This window comes from Aulonocara stuartgranti, assembly GCF_965226115.1.
Source record: "Aulonocara stuartgranti genome assembly, chromosome: 22".
Classification (NCBI taxonomy): domain Eukaryota; kingdom Metazoa; phylum Chordata; class Actinopteri; order Cichliformes; family Cichlidae; genus Aulonocara; species Aulonocara stuartgranti.
Window position 1 is genome coordinate 20093396 of NC_138957.1, and position 17802 is coordinate 20111197.

Here is a 17802-nt window from a genome sequence, read left to right on the forward strand (position 1 = left end):
TGTGTTGGCAACAATCAGCTTCTTGTCATTTTGTGAGTCAGAGTTGGATATTTTTTCATGGCAGGTTGGAAAATTAGACTCAATGAGGTTTTGGAGAGATGTCATTTGTTATGTGTGGAACAGCACAGCAGGGCTAAGTGCTGTTTTGAATCTAATCAAAGGAGAGTGAGGGATGGTCAGCACAGCAGTTTGCTGTTTGCATGGCAGACCTGCTCCTACAGTTCTGAGGACCATGAGCATTTGTACACTCCACTTACAATGAGGCATTTGAAGGCAAACGCTAATGCAACTTGGATTAGAGAGTGCGTAATGCATGCATCGAAGCAAAACAAAAGATAGTGTTTCTTTATTTGGGTAACTGCTGTGTTTTTCAGTAGTACGATGAAAATGGCTGAATTTTAAAAGCTGGATTTGTTTATATGTTGTGTACATGTGTGCGCAGACACACTCACTAATTACAGTTTGTTGAGTGGGTGCCTACTGGGAGAGAGATAAACTCTTAGCAGCTCCTCTAGCATTCAGATCATTAAGACTCTTCCCCATCAGTCCTTTTAACAACATACATACACAAAACCATATGTAAGCAGACTAGATTAGGAGTACAGATAACACAAAATCTCTGCAGTGTTTGCAGTATTACTTTTTTTTAAAGTCTCATTATCTCTCATGCACAGATATTGTTTGATCCCCTGGCAAACACGCACACATGTACACACCTGCACACATGCCTGCACGCTCGCTCAGCCAGAGTGAGTCACGACAAAACTGGTAAAGGTCAGTCTCCTGTGATCTCCACCTTTGTGCAAGTGTGTGTTAGCGTGTGTGTGTCCATCTCAACAATGAAGAACCATTTTAAACAGCTTCATGTTTCTTTTTTTGGCCTCTTCTTTGATCTTTTATTTTCAGTTGTACAAAAGGTCAAAGGAGAGCTTTGTTGAAGGCAAAACCGTGTGGTTTTCTATAATTTTCTACCTCATTCTCTGACCCAGAACTGCTGCTAAAATCATAGCATTTAAGTCCGCACTGAATAAATGCAATCCCAGCCCTGCAATCATACCTCAGCTTCAGCATCAGTTGTTTTACCCTTGGTAATTATAAAAATCCTGATTAACAATTATAATTAAATAACATCAAAAGCAAGCTGATTGAGCACAACAACTATGCTAAGTAAAACTCAGTTTGCATGTTTTAATCTGTTTCTGGGGAGTGTGTAAATTTCCACTAATTTTAAACTTACCAAACAGCAAACAACGCGGCTACATTTTACCAGGCAGCAGCACTGCATATTATTTTTTATTAATTAAAACTTTAGATTACAGGTTTGGCATCAGTATTTGTATAAAATAAAAGACGGACTGACTATGATCACATAGATTTGGCTTCAATGCTTCTTCCAGCACCCCCGCACGTGTACATAAAGACATGAGGCATGGACACAAATAAATTAGCTTGTGTGCACACACTTATTGTATTCCAGTGCAAAATTAAAATATATATAAAAAAAAAAACACCTTGCAGCCCCCTCACGTACATCCCCAGCCAGAGACTACCCACTGAAATACATACTCAGCCCAACAGAGACGATTGAGCTTTATTCCTGTGACTAAAGGAGCATCTGTTCTCCTTCTTGCTCAGCCAATACCCAGAGACAATCAGAGAAACACGGGGATTTTTTTTTTCTGTGACTCATTTCTAAGGTCAAAGAAATCTTATAAAAAGCGCAAGCAGAAAGACTTCATCGTGGTGAAAACCTGTGTGTCTTTCACAGTCCAGTGTTGGAATTTCATTTGGAAGTTATTGCACATTCTGTCCAATTTGTGCAGAATAATTTGTCTTCATTTAGGCTCAAATATCCAGTGTGAGTGTTTTCTAGGGGGAGCACTAGAGATTTTCTGAGAGATTTGCAAGGTGAATAGCATCAGTAGAAAATGATAAATCCTTAGCATACACACTGCCTGGTTCTCCCCTCCGCCACCGCCCCGCCGATGTCTCATTTCCGGCTCTCAGTTATCCTCTTGGAGAACAGAAAAATGATTTGAGGTGCGATTTGATTTTCACACCTCAGCTTAAACGTGTTGAGACCCTTGAATGATTGCAAAAGGGGTTGCAGAGCTATGTGTATTTTTCTCTGCAGAAATGGTGAAATTTCAAGCAGGTGTACTTCACAGCTATGCTACTTCATGTCTAACCTTTTTTCCACAACGCCTTTTTGTCTTATGAGCTTCTACTACTTTTTTGCACCTCACATTTTCTTAATAAATCTGTTTTGATCCAATTTTTTCTATAAAATCTACCTTTACTGCTGTTTTTTCCCCAACACACGCTATAAACCAATGCCTTATCTGAGATTGGCCATCATTTATCTTTGACACTACAACTTTTACATGTATAAGTTGGATGTCATCATTTGTTACCTCGTTCTGTGCTAGTAAAAAAAAAAAATACAACTGACAAATTAATGGTTTGACTCCCACACAATGGCCACGATGAGATGTGTCTGCTTCACTGAAGATCTGAGGGGCGATTTGAGCTTCACAGCATGTGTTGTGTGCACCAGCTGAGATACTACAAAGAAGACGAGAGAGTGCGACAAAGAAATAGAAGCTCTCCCTCCAGATCTAAAAAGCCACCTCTCTTCCTTCTGCTCACATCCTTTTCCCATTTCTCTTTGTCATTTCTCCTTTCACCCTGCCATTTTTCTTCGTGTCTGATCATTCCTGTCTTTTTGACTTTATGTCTCATGCCACTCTCATCTTCCTTCCTCTCGTCTCTGATAATGCAAAGGGCATTCTGCTTCAGACAGTAAGATCAAGAGGACGTAATACATAAAGATCAAAAGCCATATTTGTTTGGTAACGCAGCCACAATCCATTCAATTTGTCATCTGTGCTGGCTGCAAGTCCAAAAAGAATTATAACATGTTTTGTTCTGGGGGGTTCATTAGTAGTATGCATGAGCCGTGGCTTGTCCTTTTTGGCTCTGTAATGGAAATGTGACTAATGGGAGATCTGAGAACGCCAGCTGGGCGTCCTCCCAGGAGCATGCTGATTTTCAGCATGTAGCTTTGGACACATTCTGGGAAAATCAAACATGCCTTCCTATTGTCTGTACATCTTCTAAATTTAATCAAAAGTTTCCTGTGTTACTCCAATTGACACAACTTATCTCAAATGTCACATCCACTGAGTCTTAACTCACTCACTGTGAAAAAAAACACACACATATTATTGTCAAAGGAATATGGATCCTTTTATTACGATGACCTGGATGACTGAGAACCTTCACAGACACACACATATTATTGTGATGTCTGATATCTAGCAAAAAAAAAATGTATAAAGGAAATTATCATTAGATACATTTATTTTATTGTGAAATAAAATTAAAAATTAGTGGCCTTTGCCAGTACTGTGAATGCAGCTTACAGCCATTTGCCAAGATAAAGCTCTATTTTAACATGCAGGTATAAATAGTTCTAATTTATTATATCTAATTTTTGTTGTTGCCACCATGTCTGCATGCCTAAGCGCACAGAGTTGGACTGACTGATTCTCATATAGTGCTTTCCTCCTCTCCCAGAGCACTCAGTGCCACACTCACCCATTCACACACTTTCTTCTATGATTTTCAGTGTTTCCAAGCTAACGTTCACACACATTGATATTCTAATGGATGCATCGGGTTAGTATCTTGCTCAAGGATACTTGGCATGCAGACTGTGATTGAACCACTAACCCTCCAATCTAATCTGCCAATCAGTAGACCACCTGCTCTAATTCCTGGGCTACAGCCACTTGTCAGGGTCCTTGGTTTTTTCGACCCAGTGTTTTGAGTTTCCTGTGTTTTTGTCATTTTGAATTATGTATTAAGTCCTCAGTGTCAGTCTTTAGTTATTCTATAGGGTAATGTTCCTTGTATACCTTATTTAGAAATTTTCCCTCTGTGTAGCGGACCCATGCGTCTCCCTCTGTGTGTCTAAGGCTACGTTCACACTGCAGGTGCATCCAATCCGACTTTTTTGATCCTATGCGACCCATATCCGATCATGGTATGACGGTGTGAACGGCACAAATCCGATATTTTCAAATCTGATCTGGGTCACTTTCTTATGTGGTACTGAATCTGATACATATCTGATGTTTTAGAAAGCGACTGCTGTTTGAATGGTCATGTCGCATTAAATCCGTCTTTTACGTCACTGACACAAGACAGACGCCAATTATCAGCGCTGGAGAAGACATCGCAAACGCTTCCTGGCCATCCAGTGAAACTATTGGGAAGACAACGTTGGAGGAACATGAACATTTTATTTGTACTGTATAATCTGCAGATTCTGACAGAAATCCGCAACTATCCTTTGAAGCACCACTCCTCTAAAACAGCAATAAGGATAATTATTAGGCCATATGTAAAAAACAAAATAACTTCATAACTTAAAGCAAAATTTGGAAACGTAAAGTCCAAAACAAGTCTTCATATTAACGGCCATCAGTCAAACAATACTGTTTGGTCTGGGTCTAAACAGAGCGCGTTGTGTGTGACGTCTTCTTTTGTGCATGCGGGCCGCTTTGAGGGTTCACACTAGAGCATGTTTGCGGTCACATTTTATTTGTAGTGTGAACAAGCAAACAAATTTTTTTTTTTTAAATCGATCAAAAAATGGAATTGAGCATTAAGACCTGCAGTGTGAACGTAGCCTAAGTGGATATAGTGATGTGAGTGTTGTGCTTTGTTCCCACTCCTTGTGTTCTGTGTTTCCTCACCCGTCATGTGCTCCTCCATGTTCTTTCTCCCTCCAGGCTATTTCTGTATACTTCCTGTTTTACTTTGAAGGTCTGTGTCTCATGTTGCTTCCTTGTCTTGTCGGTTCTGATTTCTCCCAGCTGTGTTTCCCTCCTGTCTCCTGTTTCCTGATTGTCCCTGTGAATATACAAGCCCTGTGTTTTCTCCTGCTGGTTGCTGGTTCGTCTGTGATGTCTCCCTGTGTTCATCTGCATGTTATCCTGTGAGTTTTAGATTCAGCGCCGTGCGTTTAGGTTTTCCCTGTTTAATTATTTCTTAGTTCCTGTCCTCACCGTCTCCATTTAAATAAACTCACTCCTCATACCAACCTCTGACTGCACTGGGGTCCTCACTTTACCTCCACACGACCTGCCTCGTCAGCCGTGACGCCACCCATGTGATTGGCTGATTAGATATTGAGTTGGACACGTGTAATAAAATTGCTGATGACTATACAGACACACACACACATGCATATTTGGCAAGATTGTTACACCAAAGAAACAGTTGACAAACACAAATTTTCTTACTTTTTTATGCTACGTTTATAATAATAAATGTGCATTTAAAATATCTGTTATGTCAGTAGCTTCATCAAGACGACCTCCCTGATAGAAAGAACCCAAAAAACAGTCTAATGCCTTAACTTATTTTGTTTTAATAAGAACTGGAATTTGCATAAAATCTGAAATGCAGAAATCATTGTGAAAAAGAAAAACACACTTTCAAGAGAATTTCAAAAACATCAATGCCCAAAAGATATGTGAATATTCACACAGGAAACATCATTACTATTCACATCTAGTGTTCCTGTGTATGTTCCCCCTGATTACATTCATTTATAGCATCTTACCTTCTTTGTTTTGTCCATCGCCTTCAGGATGGACATGTTCAGGTCTTCTAAGGCAGCAAGAACATTCTCGTATTCACCGAGGTGCTGGGAGAAGTACTCTTCGAAGCAGAAAAACCAAAGCAAAAAACATTTTGTGAGTCAGACAACTGGGACAGGGCTGTAGGTGTTTTGTTGAAGAAGCACTGGTGTGACACCTCACTCGCACTGCCTTAGGGGTTTGGTCTGGGAGCATGTGACCATGTCTAACATCTTACTTTCCTATCTTTACTTTTCTGTCTGCATTTAAAAGACTCAACTTACCACAGAGTTCATCCGTGTCCAAGTTGCTGTAAAAGAAGAAAATGACAGGTATTTAAATTAAAAACAGACGTCTCCAGGGACAGAGGTACATTTTTCCTGCAAAGATCTCTTTGACACAGTCTTCGCTTTGATGAATCAATGTGATGACAGATAGAACTGAGTAAAATATGCGATGAGTAACAGAATAATTTTGGTGTTTTGGCCTCCAGAGGCATGAGTGAGAGACAAATTGGCCAAATGGGGAGTTTCAGAAATGTTGGCCGTTTCTAATAAATGTTCATGCATGGATGCTTTTCTGGGTGGTCTGAGTATTTTTGTTCCTGAAAGAGAGAGCCCAAAAGAGAAAAGAAGTGGAACAAAGGAGAGGTGACGAAGTGAAGAGAATATTAGGCACTGTATCAGCACTACAACTATCTTCAGACGACACAAAAAACACATCTTATTTCTTGCTCTAGTCATTGATACCAGGGGATTTCACTCGTTTAAACCGCATTTCATGCAAGCCGTGGCTGCTGTTTGCAAGAGGAGAGTGCTGCAATCAATGATCCAAACAGGAGAAAACGGAGAGAGGAGCCAGAAGTCAGACAACTAAGTAACGCACCATTAGCCTCTCTCCTGTTTTGCTTGAAGCCTGGTTGCTCTGACACTGAAGGTACATTACCATTGCTCTGAAAATTTGTTACCTTTATAAATAAATAAAACAGCCTTGAAATACTGTAAATACAGTTAATTCCATATCAATAATCTGTCATCCATACATGCAGCATGCTGTGTGTGCCTGTTTAAATCCGCTGTATTGAATAATGTCAGTGTTCGATATGGACCTGAGCAGGTTTAACAGCCTGTCAGGGAGACCTTACAATCTGGTTACTCGTTCTTTAATCAATATAGGATTCAACCAGAGACTTCCAATTGACTTCCTTACAACTTTGTCATCTGCCTCCTCCTGTGTTCATTTCACAGGTGGAGGCACACATTAACACGGAGTCTGGTAAAGATAATAGGAAACTGGACTCCACTGTATGTCAACAGTATGCATTTTTCTTTTTTTGTTGTTGATATTTTCTTGAATACATATCTGATACAATCTATATAATAAAATTAAATATCATTAATTGAGTTCTGCTGAGCTCTGCTTAGGAATAAAGGGACATTTTAGGTCTCTATTCTCATTACAAATATCACATCAAATCTACACATACACACTGAAAGGTTGTTGGTTGGTTCAATTCCAGCTATAGCCACAAATCATCTTTAATACTGAGTCAGGAAGAGATCTGGTGTAAAAATGTGTTTGTGAAATAATTATTATCACTTTAAAATATTAAGGAAGTAGACAGACGTTTAGATGGTGATGACTGTAGGAGCAAGTGGTGACAAAGCCAGATAATTTCTTCTTGCTTTTCAAATGGCCAAATAATTTCTTTTCTTTTTGTTAAGTCACCCCTATCATTGGCTTATCTTGTTGAGGCCATGTAAAAGTATACGATGAGGACTTAGGCACTAATGACCTCTTAACTAATTATACCTTGCTGTTGCTGCAGATCAGAAGATGCATACACTTTGGGTATAAAGGGATGAACATGGTCAGCAACAATAATCAGGTAGGCTGTGGTGGTTAAATGATGCTCAGCTGGTGCTTAGGAGGCTGAAATGTACCAAGAAAATATCCCTAACAACATTAAACCACTACCTTCTGCTTGAACTGCTGATACAAGGCAGGACTGATATATGCTTTCATGTTTTTTATCAACATGCCTATAAAGTTGCTGTCATGTGATTGGTTGTGTGTATATAATAAATTTAGTTAGTAACTATATTCTGATTTTAAGAAATCTGGTTTTGTTTCTGAAGTTGTCCTTTTAAAAATGTTTATAAAAATCAATTAAACTTCAGTTTTGATGCCTCTGTGCTCAGTCTGCAAAAAACTTTTCTGAAAAAACTGAAATTCAGTTGTTAGTAAGTTTAACTTTAGCTCTGTGAGTGGATGCACAACCCTTCAAAAGGCTCTATAACTGGTTAGGTGAGGAGGCCAGACTTACTGATCGCTGTGGCCTCCCCAGAGCTTGTTTTTTCTTTTGTCCACTTGCAGTTTATGTGAGTTTGGACACCAAAACATTGAAACTGTTTAACATATTGATTTAAATGTAAATTTTCCAAGGTGATCGTTGTGTGATGTAATGCCGAGTGCAAATCCTGCATTCTTATAATTGTTGTGATGATGTGATGAGCTGCAGCAGCTATTTATTTAGAGAGAGAATCAACCTGTATCAAACCACTTGAGTCAGAGTGTTTAATTTTCTGGTTGTTTAATTACACCAATGAAGTACGTAACATGATTGACACACCACTGTGTGGAGTGAACAGAGATATTTTAATAAGCTTCCTGATAAGTGTACTCATTAAGCAGTGTTAATAGAATTAGCACTGTTTGCTTCGGGTGATATAGACAACAACAACCATCCTGTGACTATTACTCTATCAACAGACACTAGGGCCCAGTGTGTAAACTACAAGCCCAACAACATACAGAACAAGTTCCTTTACATCCTTGTGTAGTTTTAAGCCAGCTCTTTGTTTATAACAGCTGGCTGAATGCTCAACAGCTGCTTGCTTTAAAGCTTACAAAAGTCTCTTTCTAGTGTTTTTAGACCACTGATGCAGAACCTGCATCTGATTAATGTGAGGCACACCAAAGAAAACTTAACTAATAGCTTACACAGAATGAAGTTTCTCCAAGCACTTTTTGAAGAACTATTTTCAACCTGATTCAGACTGCAGATCTTTATTAGTACACATAATCATCATTATTTTTCAATGTCTAACGTCAAACTGAGGGCCAGGTGAGGTGGTTTATTCAAAGTGGTAATTCATCATAAAAAATACTGAGTGCTCTCGAGTCTTTGACATCTCTATTAGAAAATGTATTTCTATTGAAATAAATCACTATCATCACTTCTTCTGTTGTGAATAGCTTTAGTTTAGTTTCATAAAACCAAATGTCCAGCAGTGTTGATTCAATGCACAACAGAGTCAGTGGCTAAAGTGCTAAAAGTGGCGCTCTGTGTGAAACCGCTAACGCTAACCATAAATTCTCCATTTCTTTGGCAGGTAATGAAGGGTAAACCAAATAATAATGTGTGATTACATACTGGTTGTACACGGTGATAGATGATACAGTTACTCTATATTATACTTTGTATATTTATGACAGCACTTGTTAGCTTGTTTGTGCACATGCTAATTGAAGCGTGGCACAGAAGCTAGCATGGCTTTACACTTTTATTTCTCTTCTGTTATGACTATCTAAACATTAGATCAATAACAGATGCTTTTACTAACCTAACCATGTTCTACATCACTCTACAATAACACACATATATTTAGTTCTACTTGTTTCCTTTATATAAAACTTTGATCGGGGACTTTAGGGTTAAGGATGCCAGTGTTATATAGCTGGAAGACAGAGATTAGAAATACTTACATACTAATCTAAGCTTTGTCAAAATGGCACTAAAAGGTTTATTCACCTGCTAAATGCCTCTCAGACAGAAACAGTGCTTCAGTGCTGCACTGCTATTATATAACTGAAACTAGCAGCTATTTCTAAATATCTTGTGGCTCAGCGGGTCATTTGCTCACAAATGCCTTCAGTGTAATCACAGAGGAGTGACTGTATAAGTATTATCTGTATCCTGATTGATGCAGGAGCTGGTTCACATTATAATGTCTGCAGGGAGCATAAGTAATGTGGTTTCTCATGTGTGTGATTTAAAAGAATTGGTGTGAACTAAAAAGCAGAAAAATCAGTGCAAATCGGTCGACAGTGAAGTGTCAGTGTGTCTTTGGCTTCCTCTCACCGTTAGGTGTTTGGGACATTGTGAATATAAAGGGAACATTGCACATCAGTGCCTGATTTTTAAAAGTAGATGATCTGTATTTACTGTGCTTCCACCTCCAGCTGAGTCTTGCAGAACAAAGCTGCAGGTCAGGAGGAAAAGAGGAAGACCACAGAGAAAGTTCACAGGTGTAGTGAGGGAGGACTTTGGGATCATCATTAACGATGATTTAGGCCTCATTGTGATGCGTTGACGGTTTCCCTGATTGAAAGGTGACTTATAATACACAAGAATTTGGAAACCACGTTAGACAAGCCTGATATTTGAGAGTAATAACAATAATAATAATAATAATAATGGATTGCATTTATAAAGCACTTTTCGAGACCCTCAAAGCACTTTACAATTCCACTATTCATTCACTCTCACATTCACACACTGGTACACACTGACATGGTGTACAAGAAAAGCATGCAGAAGCTCACTTTATTTCTCTACTTGTGGCAGTCTCTCAGGGTGAAACAAAAATCTGTACAGGTATTACAATAAAAAAAAAACAACTCTTTTTGAAAGCAGTAACTAAATTCAAAATGACCTCTCAAAGCCTCAGTGGGAAAGCTCCAAACAAATTTTACCAGCCATTTCATTTATATTGTTGTATTATTTTAGTTACTTCACAAAATAATTTGAGCAAGTAAATCTCTTCTTACTTTTAAAAAGATGAATGTTATTAAAAGGGAAAACACAACGATATCGTTCAGAATTTTGAAACCGATTACTCTCGCCCCTTACCTCTCCTCATCTGAATGGAATAAACTGGTAAGAAGGTAAAGCGAGTCTTACTCTGTGTTATGGGTATCGATCGTGTGAAAGAGCTCCTTCAGTTCCTCAGCTGTCAGGACTCCGTCAGAGAAGTAGGATTTGAATTCATCAAAGGACAGCTTTCCATCATCTGGGGGTAAAGAACAAATCTTCTCAGGATGGCTTCTTTCTCAACACTTTAAAACATCGTGGATTTGGTTTGTGTTTGCAAGACATCAGACTATAAGAAAATGTGTCCAAACAAATGTAAAAGTGAAACTGGCGGATCATTTTGTTATAAAACTGATAAGATGACATTGATAAAGAATATTTGTCTTGAGCTGGTTTGACCTGAGGTGTCTTTAGATGTTAAAAATTATATCAGTAAAATATGGCATCAAGTTTAAACATCAGATTCTATTTCACATCAAACGAGGAGTAATATAACATAACAAAATAAACCAGCAAAGGTACATTGATCTTGTTCTTATTATCCCTCTCTCCATATATAAAGCAGGTCATCACCATTTGTTCCACTAGACTAACATTATATCAAACAGTCAGTCATTTTTTATGATTTGAGGCGCTGCAATTATGAACAGAATAAAAGTAGTATGAAATATTCATGAGCTGAAAATAAACAGAATTTCAAAACAGAGCGCTCCAAACTGAACGCCCTCCAGCGAAAACAAAGACCAACGACATCTCGTTTTTCACGCAGCTCTGGCTCCAGTGGTGTCTTCCTGTTTTTGTGACACAGTGTGGCCGATCTTCAAATTGTCACTGCTGACCTGATCTGGAGGAAATGTGTAGCATGTTTCTATAGCTGCTGTAAGGGAACACAATCACATGCCCAAAAATAGAGCCTACAGTGAGTCACTGTCAGTGCATTCAGAAATACGCTCGGAGCAGGTTCGGCATGTGCTGCTCCTTGTGCAACAATAAAAACAAACATGTGGGATGACTTCTATTGCTGCATGACAAGGCTTCAAATCATACACGGCGTGGGATGGATATTTAGTAGATGATGGAGCATGTCATGCCATGTGAAAAATACTGATTTGCTATTTTTGGTCATTTCTGCTAAATTCAACTGGACTGCATTTATGTTGTTTACACAACAAGCCGCAGTCACACATTCATGCAGACTTTTAATGGGTAGATATAACAAATATACTAATGACATGAGGGGCAAATGGGTCAGCAACTTGTCCAAGAACACTTCTACATGCTGCCTGGACGAGTTGGGGATCAAACCCTCAACCTCCTGCTACAAACTGATGCCCCAAATTAAAAATATATGCAGGTCAAAGAAAGACAACTAAATATAGAGGTCTGTTAATTTGTCGGTATGTTATATGACTTATAGGAAAATTGATTCTACTATTTTCCTTTTTAACATTTTAAAACAAACAGCTGTTTCCAGAAATGGGTGCTGATGTTTACTTGTTTACAGCAAAGTACACCCGCCAGGTTATCGCTGATGGACGTTATAGGATGGACATAGCGGCAGTTTTTCGTAACGTCCCCTTCTGAACCCTCGACATGAACATTTTGGTCATTTCCAGCTTGTTTCTATGAAACTGTCAAACAGGGTGAATCTCAGACATCGTGGCTACTGCACGCATGAGTCCACAGTCACACAGACCAGTCGGGAAATCCCTGGGAAACATCAGTTGCTAGAAAAAATGTGTATTGCCCGACCAACTGGCAATTGGCTGCAGGTAGTCACTGGGTGAAAGTGGTTACAAAGAGGTATACAGTATTGTATCAAAAACAGTGGGATTTGTTTGGGCGCTTGCAGGTTGTCATGGTTATGTGCAGTCTGCAATGCAACTCGCCGAGCAGTCGTGAAACTTGAAAAAGAGTGACCCAAACCAGAAACAGAGACTACTCGCCTTCAACATAAAAGCTGCACCTTTTGAAACGTGTTGGTTGCATCAATTAAGAGCAGCTTTTAATTTGAAAAGCAAACGTAATAATTTGCACAAAGTATCACGACTGCTTTCTAACTCCTGACAGATTTCAGCAGGGGTCATGACTTTTTGTGCTTTTTTGCACCTTCCTTTCTTCGTATGATCAACACATTTTCTCTCTATCATTTCTTCTATTTACCCATAACTTAATTCATGGACATTTATGGTGTGATTTCTTTGCATGTATGGATTGGATGGGTTGTTACCAACATCTGGTAAGAATTTCCTTATAAACTGATCTATTTTTTTCTTATATTTATTGTTTTGTGGAAATTAATGAATGGTTTGGTCACACTTTTCACAGTATTTTCACAACAAATAGTTTGCAAGTGTTTTCAGACAAGTCAGGATCTTCCATGAGTGACTGAGGTCTAAGGTTGGCGCTTGTCAGTCACAAGATAACCACAACTTAAAGCATCATCTAACCAAATTGCTAATTTTCCTACTCCCCTGGCTAAATGTTAAATTGAAATGGTAAACTGTGATTTAGCATTATACTCTAATGAACAGCACAAAACCACAGAAGATGTAATGTAATGAGGCGGTGAATAGACTCTAAACTAGCAAATGTGTTTAAAAAGCAATCAGAAAAGTGAGCTAAAAAATAAAGCCACTCCCTGCAGGTCATTAGAGTAAATGCAGATTTGAGGCACTTTGACGTTTGTCCTCATTGTTCAGACCCAGAGGCTACTTCCATCTTTTATATACAATCTATGTTTATAATACACTTCAGTAAAAGTCAGAACATCAAAGTCATTTCTTACAAAAACATTATTTAAATTAAAAAAATTTAATTCTTTCCAGAATTAAATGAAAGAAATTTAGATCTTGTTTTATTTATTTCAAAGCATATTTATTATCTCAGCAAACAAAGACTTGCTTGAATTGTGTGGGGTCAAAACAGTTTTTAAATGAAAAGTAAACAGTGAAGCAGCTTAAAGAAGTTAAGATGGAGGATTTATGTGCATCCTATATTACACTTGCATGTGTAACAGAAAGAGATTTATTTATTATTTTAGTGCTTTTTGGATTCCCTTTGTTGTCTGCACTTCTCTGATCAATAAGAACATAAAAGATGTATTTTTGTATGTTTATCCTGCATTAGAGAGTGGAGGTGAAACAACAACATAATTTGCCACCTGATAGGGCACCTCTGAGTCATTTTGTGTGGACCACTATCATAAAAGTGTTCACAAATGTCAGTGTTTTTCTTTGTAAATGCTCTGAAACTGAACCTCAGTGGGCATGGTCAGTTTCCTGTTTCCATGGAAACTGACAGAGTATCAGCAGAGAGTCATGATCGGAATTTCATTGAGAAAGTAATCTGTGAAAGAAAGGTTGAAGTGACGCTCAACACAGAAGAGAGTGGTGTTGGTGTGTGAATCTGAAATGAGCCAGATGGTGAAATACTCACCGTTTTTATCGGCCCTCCGTAAGATCTGTAATTAGGAAATGAAGAAAAAAAACAACAGGATATTAAAGCAGGTTCCACACCACCAGAGTTAAAGTAAGCAAGTGTGTGAGTGCGAGGATCATCGATCACTCTGCCGAAAGCAGCGCGTCATTAAATTATTGATAGTGCTGTCCCAGAGTCCAAAGGAGATGAAAGGCGGAGTGGCAATGACCACATCAGCTGTAAAAGGCTTGAGCCACCATCCTCAAAATAGCACATCCTACTTTTACTTACCATGAAGAAGACTCTGCACAGGCGGCTTTGGAGGATAAATCTATATCTAAATGATGTCTGTTTTAAATTCATTCATTTATTTGTGGGATTTCCAGACTAAGAGGATTCTAGCCCAAAGCTGCACACAGGTTAAAAAAAGAAAGAAAAAGAAAACTACTATAAAATATCCACCCACCATCTTCAAGCTCCTGGCAGTCGATTCTGTGCTCTGATTTACTTTTTTTTTCCAGTTTTTTTTTTAATCTGCTGTACAAATACTGCTTCTCTGTCTTCATCTCTTAGTTAAATTCAGTTCCTCTACAAAGCGACAAAGCAGAAAAAATTGTTTTGTTTCATTATTATTTCAAATATGTAATCAACCATTCACTTGGCAGGAACCATCACAACCATGTTAGAAAGTGGTCCAAAAAAGAGAAAGAAAATATCCAGTGAGTGGCTGTTCTCTGGATGAAAATTCCAGAATGAACAGACTGCTTTGAGCTGATAGGAAGGCAAGAGTAACAAGAGTAACCACTCGTTGGAACAAAGATATCCATAAGAGCATCTCTAAATGCCCTACATGTTGAATTCTGAAGTAGATGTGCTACAGGAGCAGAAGACCACACTAGCTGCTACTTTTGTCAGCTAAGAACAGGAAACTGAGGCTACATGTCACACTGACTCACCAAAACTGGACAACAGAAGACTAGAAAAAAACAAAACATTATCTGGTCTAATTAGTTTCAATTTCTGCTGCTACACTCAGAATTTGTCATAAACAACATGGAAGCATGGATCCATCCTTGTATCAGTGATTCAGGCTGCTGGTGATGTAATGCGTTGGAAAATATATTCTTGGCACAGTTTGGATCCATTAGTACTGACTGAGCATCATTCTAAGGCCACAGCTTACCTGAGTTGCTCATCTTTATAACCACAGTGTCCTCATGTTCTCACAGCTGCTTCCAGCAGGATCACATATCATCTCACTAAGTTTAAAATCATCTCAAAATGCTTTCTTGAGCATAACGATGAGCTCCCTGTACTCAAACTAGTACTAAGCTTCATGGTGTACCTAAATAAAGTGTCTGGTGAGTGTACATAAATTAGAAAAGACTACCAAAAAAGACATCACTTTGTATTATATGAAACTAGAATAGGATATTTTTAAGTCATGGTATTTTAATTACATATAATTAAGTTTTTATCAATTAAGTATAAAAATAATATAGATATTAATAAATGCTCAAAATAAGCACCTGCTCCTGATGTAATTGTGTCTGCTCTCTAAAGCTGTTGTGTCTGTTCTTTATCACCCCGTGAACGCATTGTCACAATCTTAATAGTACAGGCTTAAATAATATTTAGAGTAATCTTGATGACTACTCCTGCCGTTTCTGCTTTTACCCCTGTAATTAAACTCAAGTCCGGGTCTCATCTCATTTCATACCTCAGCTCACCCAAATGAATCTTTCATATGCTATTAATAAAATAAATCTCACACCGCAACAACGGCAGCAGAATAAAAATGCAAACATCTGAGATAATGTCAGTGATTGGGTTGAAGATATGTGTATTAATGAAGCACACTGAGGTTGAAGCTCAGAAGAAACAAAATATACCCAAGAAGCAACAATTTGTGACCAGCTCTCCCCTAAAAACAAGAAATGGTTTGATTCCCTGTAATCCAGTTGGAGAAGACAGATAATGAGTTTGCCATTGGCTGGATAGATAGAGGTCTCTGCCTTTAATAACTCTGGTTAAATGCTAAATGTACTACAAAGCACTTTTCTCCTCTTACCGAGCACTCAAAACACTTCTCTTGGTTCATTTGCTTTCCTTCTATGCCTTCCCGAAAATACTGATGGCAGCCAACAGGTTTATGATTAAGATATCACAAATGAATGAAAGCATGGAGGGAAATTGAATCAGTAGGTGGATAAGAGGCAGAAGGCAGTCTGATTAAGAGCAGGGGTAAAGCTGCTAAGACACAAACACTTGGAGAAGGGTCATTAGATCAGGATGAGAGTTTAAGATGTGTGAGGAATCAATCCTAGGCTTATTTTATTGTCCACACTTACACCCTCTGCACTTGCCTCCATCCCTAACAAAAACAGGACCCAAACAGAAGACCCGCTTAAGGAAAAATCACCAGCATGTCTACAACTACCACCTATGGCTTGGTTTGTTTGTTTTTCTTTGCACAGATTCGCAGTGAAAATTAGGAAATTAAGTGAATGATGTTCATAATTTAATTGAATATGTACCCCCACCCCCTGCACAATACTCAAACAAAACCTACATCCATGTTTGCATGATCATTTCCCCCACAAAAAAATACAGGTTTCTCTTTTCAAATTAGAAATATGTTAATGTTAATTAGATTTTTCATATTTAAGCTGGATTTGTGAACAAACATATCAACAAAACGGGGCAGATTTCTACTAATTAATTATTTTACTGTGTTTGATTTTAAGGCTGAGGAGAAGCGAAAGGAGTAAGCTTTGAAATCCTTCTACCAAATAGATAAAGTACATGTGAGTTGTATGAAATAATTACTAGAAAGAAAGCCCTCTGTACACGTCATACATTAGAGGAATCCATATTAAATCAAGTGAGCCACAATCAACACTAATAGGTCTTCTTTATTTCTAATAAATTGAAATCTGGAAACTGTAATGCATTTTGTAAGGATCACATACCGGTAATCCTGGTATATATATTTTTCTACAGTTATGTTTTAACAGTGTTGATTTTTAAGTGTAATTTTGGTCTTAATAAGGATAAAAAACACATGATACTTACATCAATGAAAATGGACATTCCCTTTTTGAGCTCTATTTGAGCGCTGGGCTCCTCGGACACCGGCTGAACCTCTTCTGAACAATCCATCATCCACAGTGTAGCTTCACTTGTGATCTGCAGAGGAATGTGTGTCCGCTTGAACCTCTTATTCTCTGACTCCGACAAGACACGCGAAGTAACGCACAAGTTCCGGGCTGGAGTGCCACAATTAAACGTTTACTTTTAAAAGCCGAAAATAAGAGTTAATGCGATCCTTACAGTGCACGTAACGAAGCCCAAATATAACTGCCCTGCAGTCAGCTTTGAGACTGCTTTTTCCTCCCCGTTAGGCAGCGATGTGCAGCTATATGCTTTTATTTTGACAGCTAAATCAACAGCCTGCCATATACTGACTGTCTGTGTTGATCCCGCCTCAGTTGATGCGAAGTGATCGTGTTTTTCACACTGTGATGCACAGGCTTTAAAATATATAATTAAATACATAGAAACTTCACCTGAGACACTCTGACAACATCGCTGCATTCAGCCAAATGAGCAGCACTAATAGCTTACTCCAACAGAGGGGCTGTTACATAAATGTGAACTTTTTGTAAAAGCTACAAAGGCCACATAAAAGGTCGGCTTATGATGTCCTCTCTAGACAGATCCCCCTCCCCCCAGGTAGTTGAATGCTTGAAAACGGTGGTCTCACTTCAACACACAAAAATGGCCAGTCTCTCAAGGACTGACATTTCTGTGTTTTCGCTGCAGTATATGCTCTCTTTTAATCTGACCATAATG

General features: G+C 38.5%; 1 protein-coding gene across 2 annotated transcripts in view; it reads right to left on the bottom strand.

Moving 5' to 3' along the window:
• Window positions 1–17420, bottom strand: part of necab1 (N-terminal EF-hand calcium binding protein 1) — a 45216-nt gene extending 27796 nt beyond the window's left edge. For both annotated transcript variants that reach the window (XM_082521683.1, XM_082521682.1), the window contains exons 1-5: window positions 17023–17420; window positions 13966–13990; window positions 10618–10726; window positions 5936–5961; window positions 5636–5733 (exon numbers count right to left, since the gene is read on the bottom strand). In XM_082521683.1, coding sequence (XP_082377809.1) covers window positions 5636–5733; window positions 5936–5961; window positions 10618–10726; window positions 13966–13990; window positions 17023–17112 — 348 coding nt within the window. In that variant the 5' untranslated portion in view covers window positions 17113–17420. The remainder of the gene's footprint in view (window positions 1–5635; window positions 5734–5935; window positions 5962–10617; window positions 10727–13965; window positions 13991–17022) is intronic.
• Between the last annotated feature and the right edge of the window lie 382 nt (window positions 17421–17802).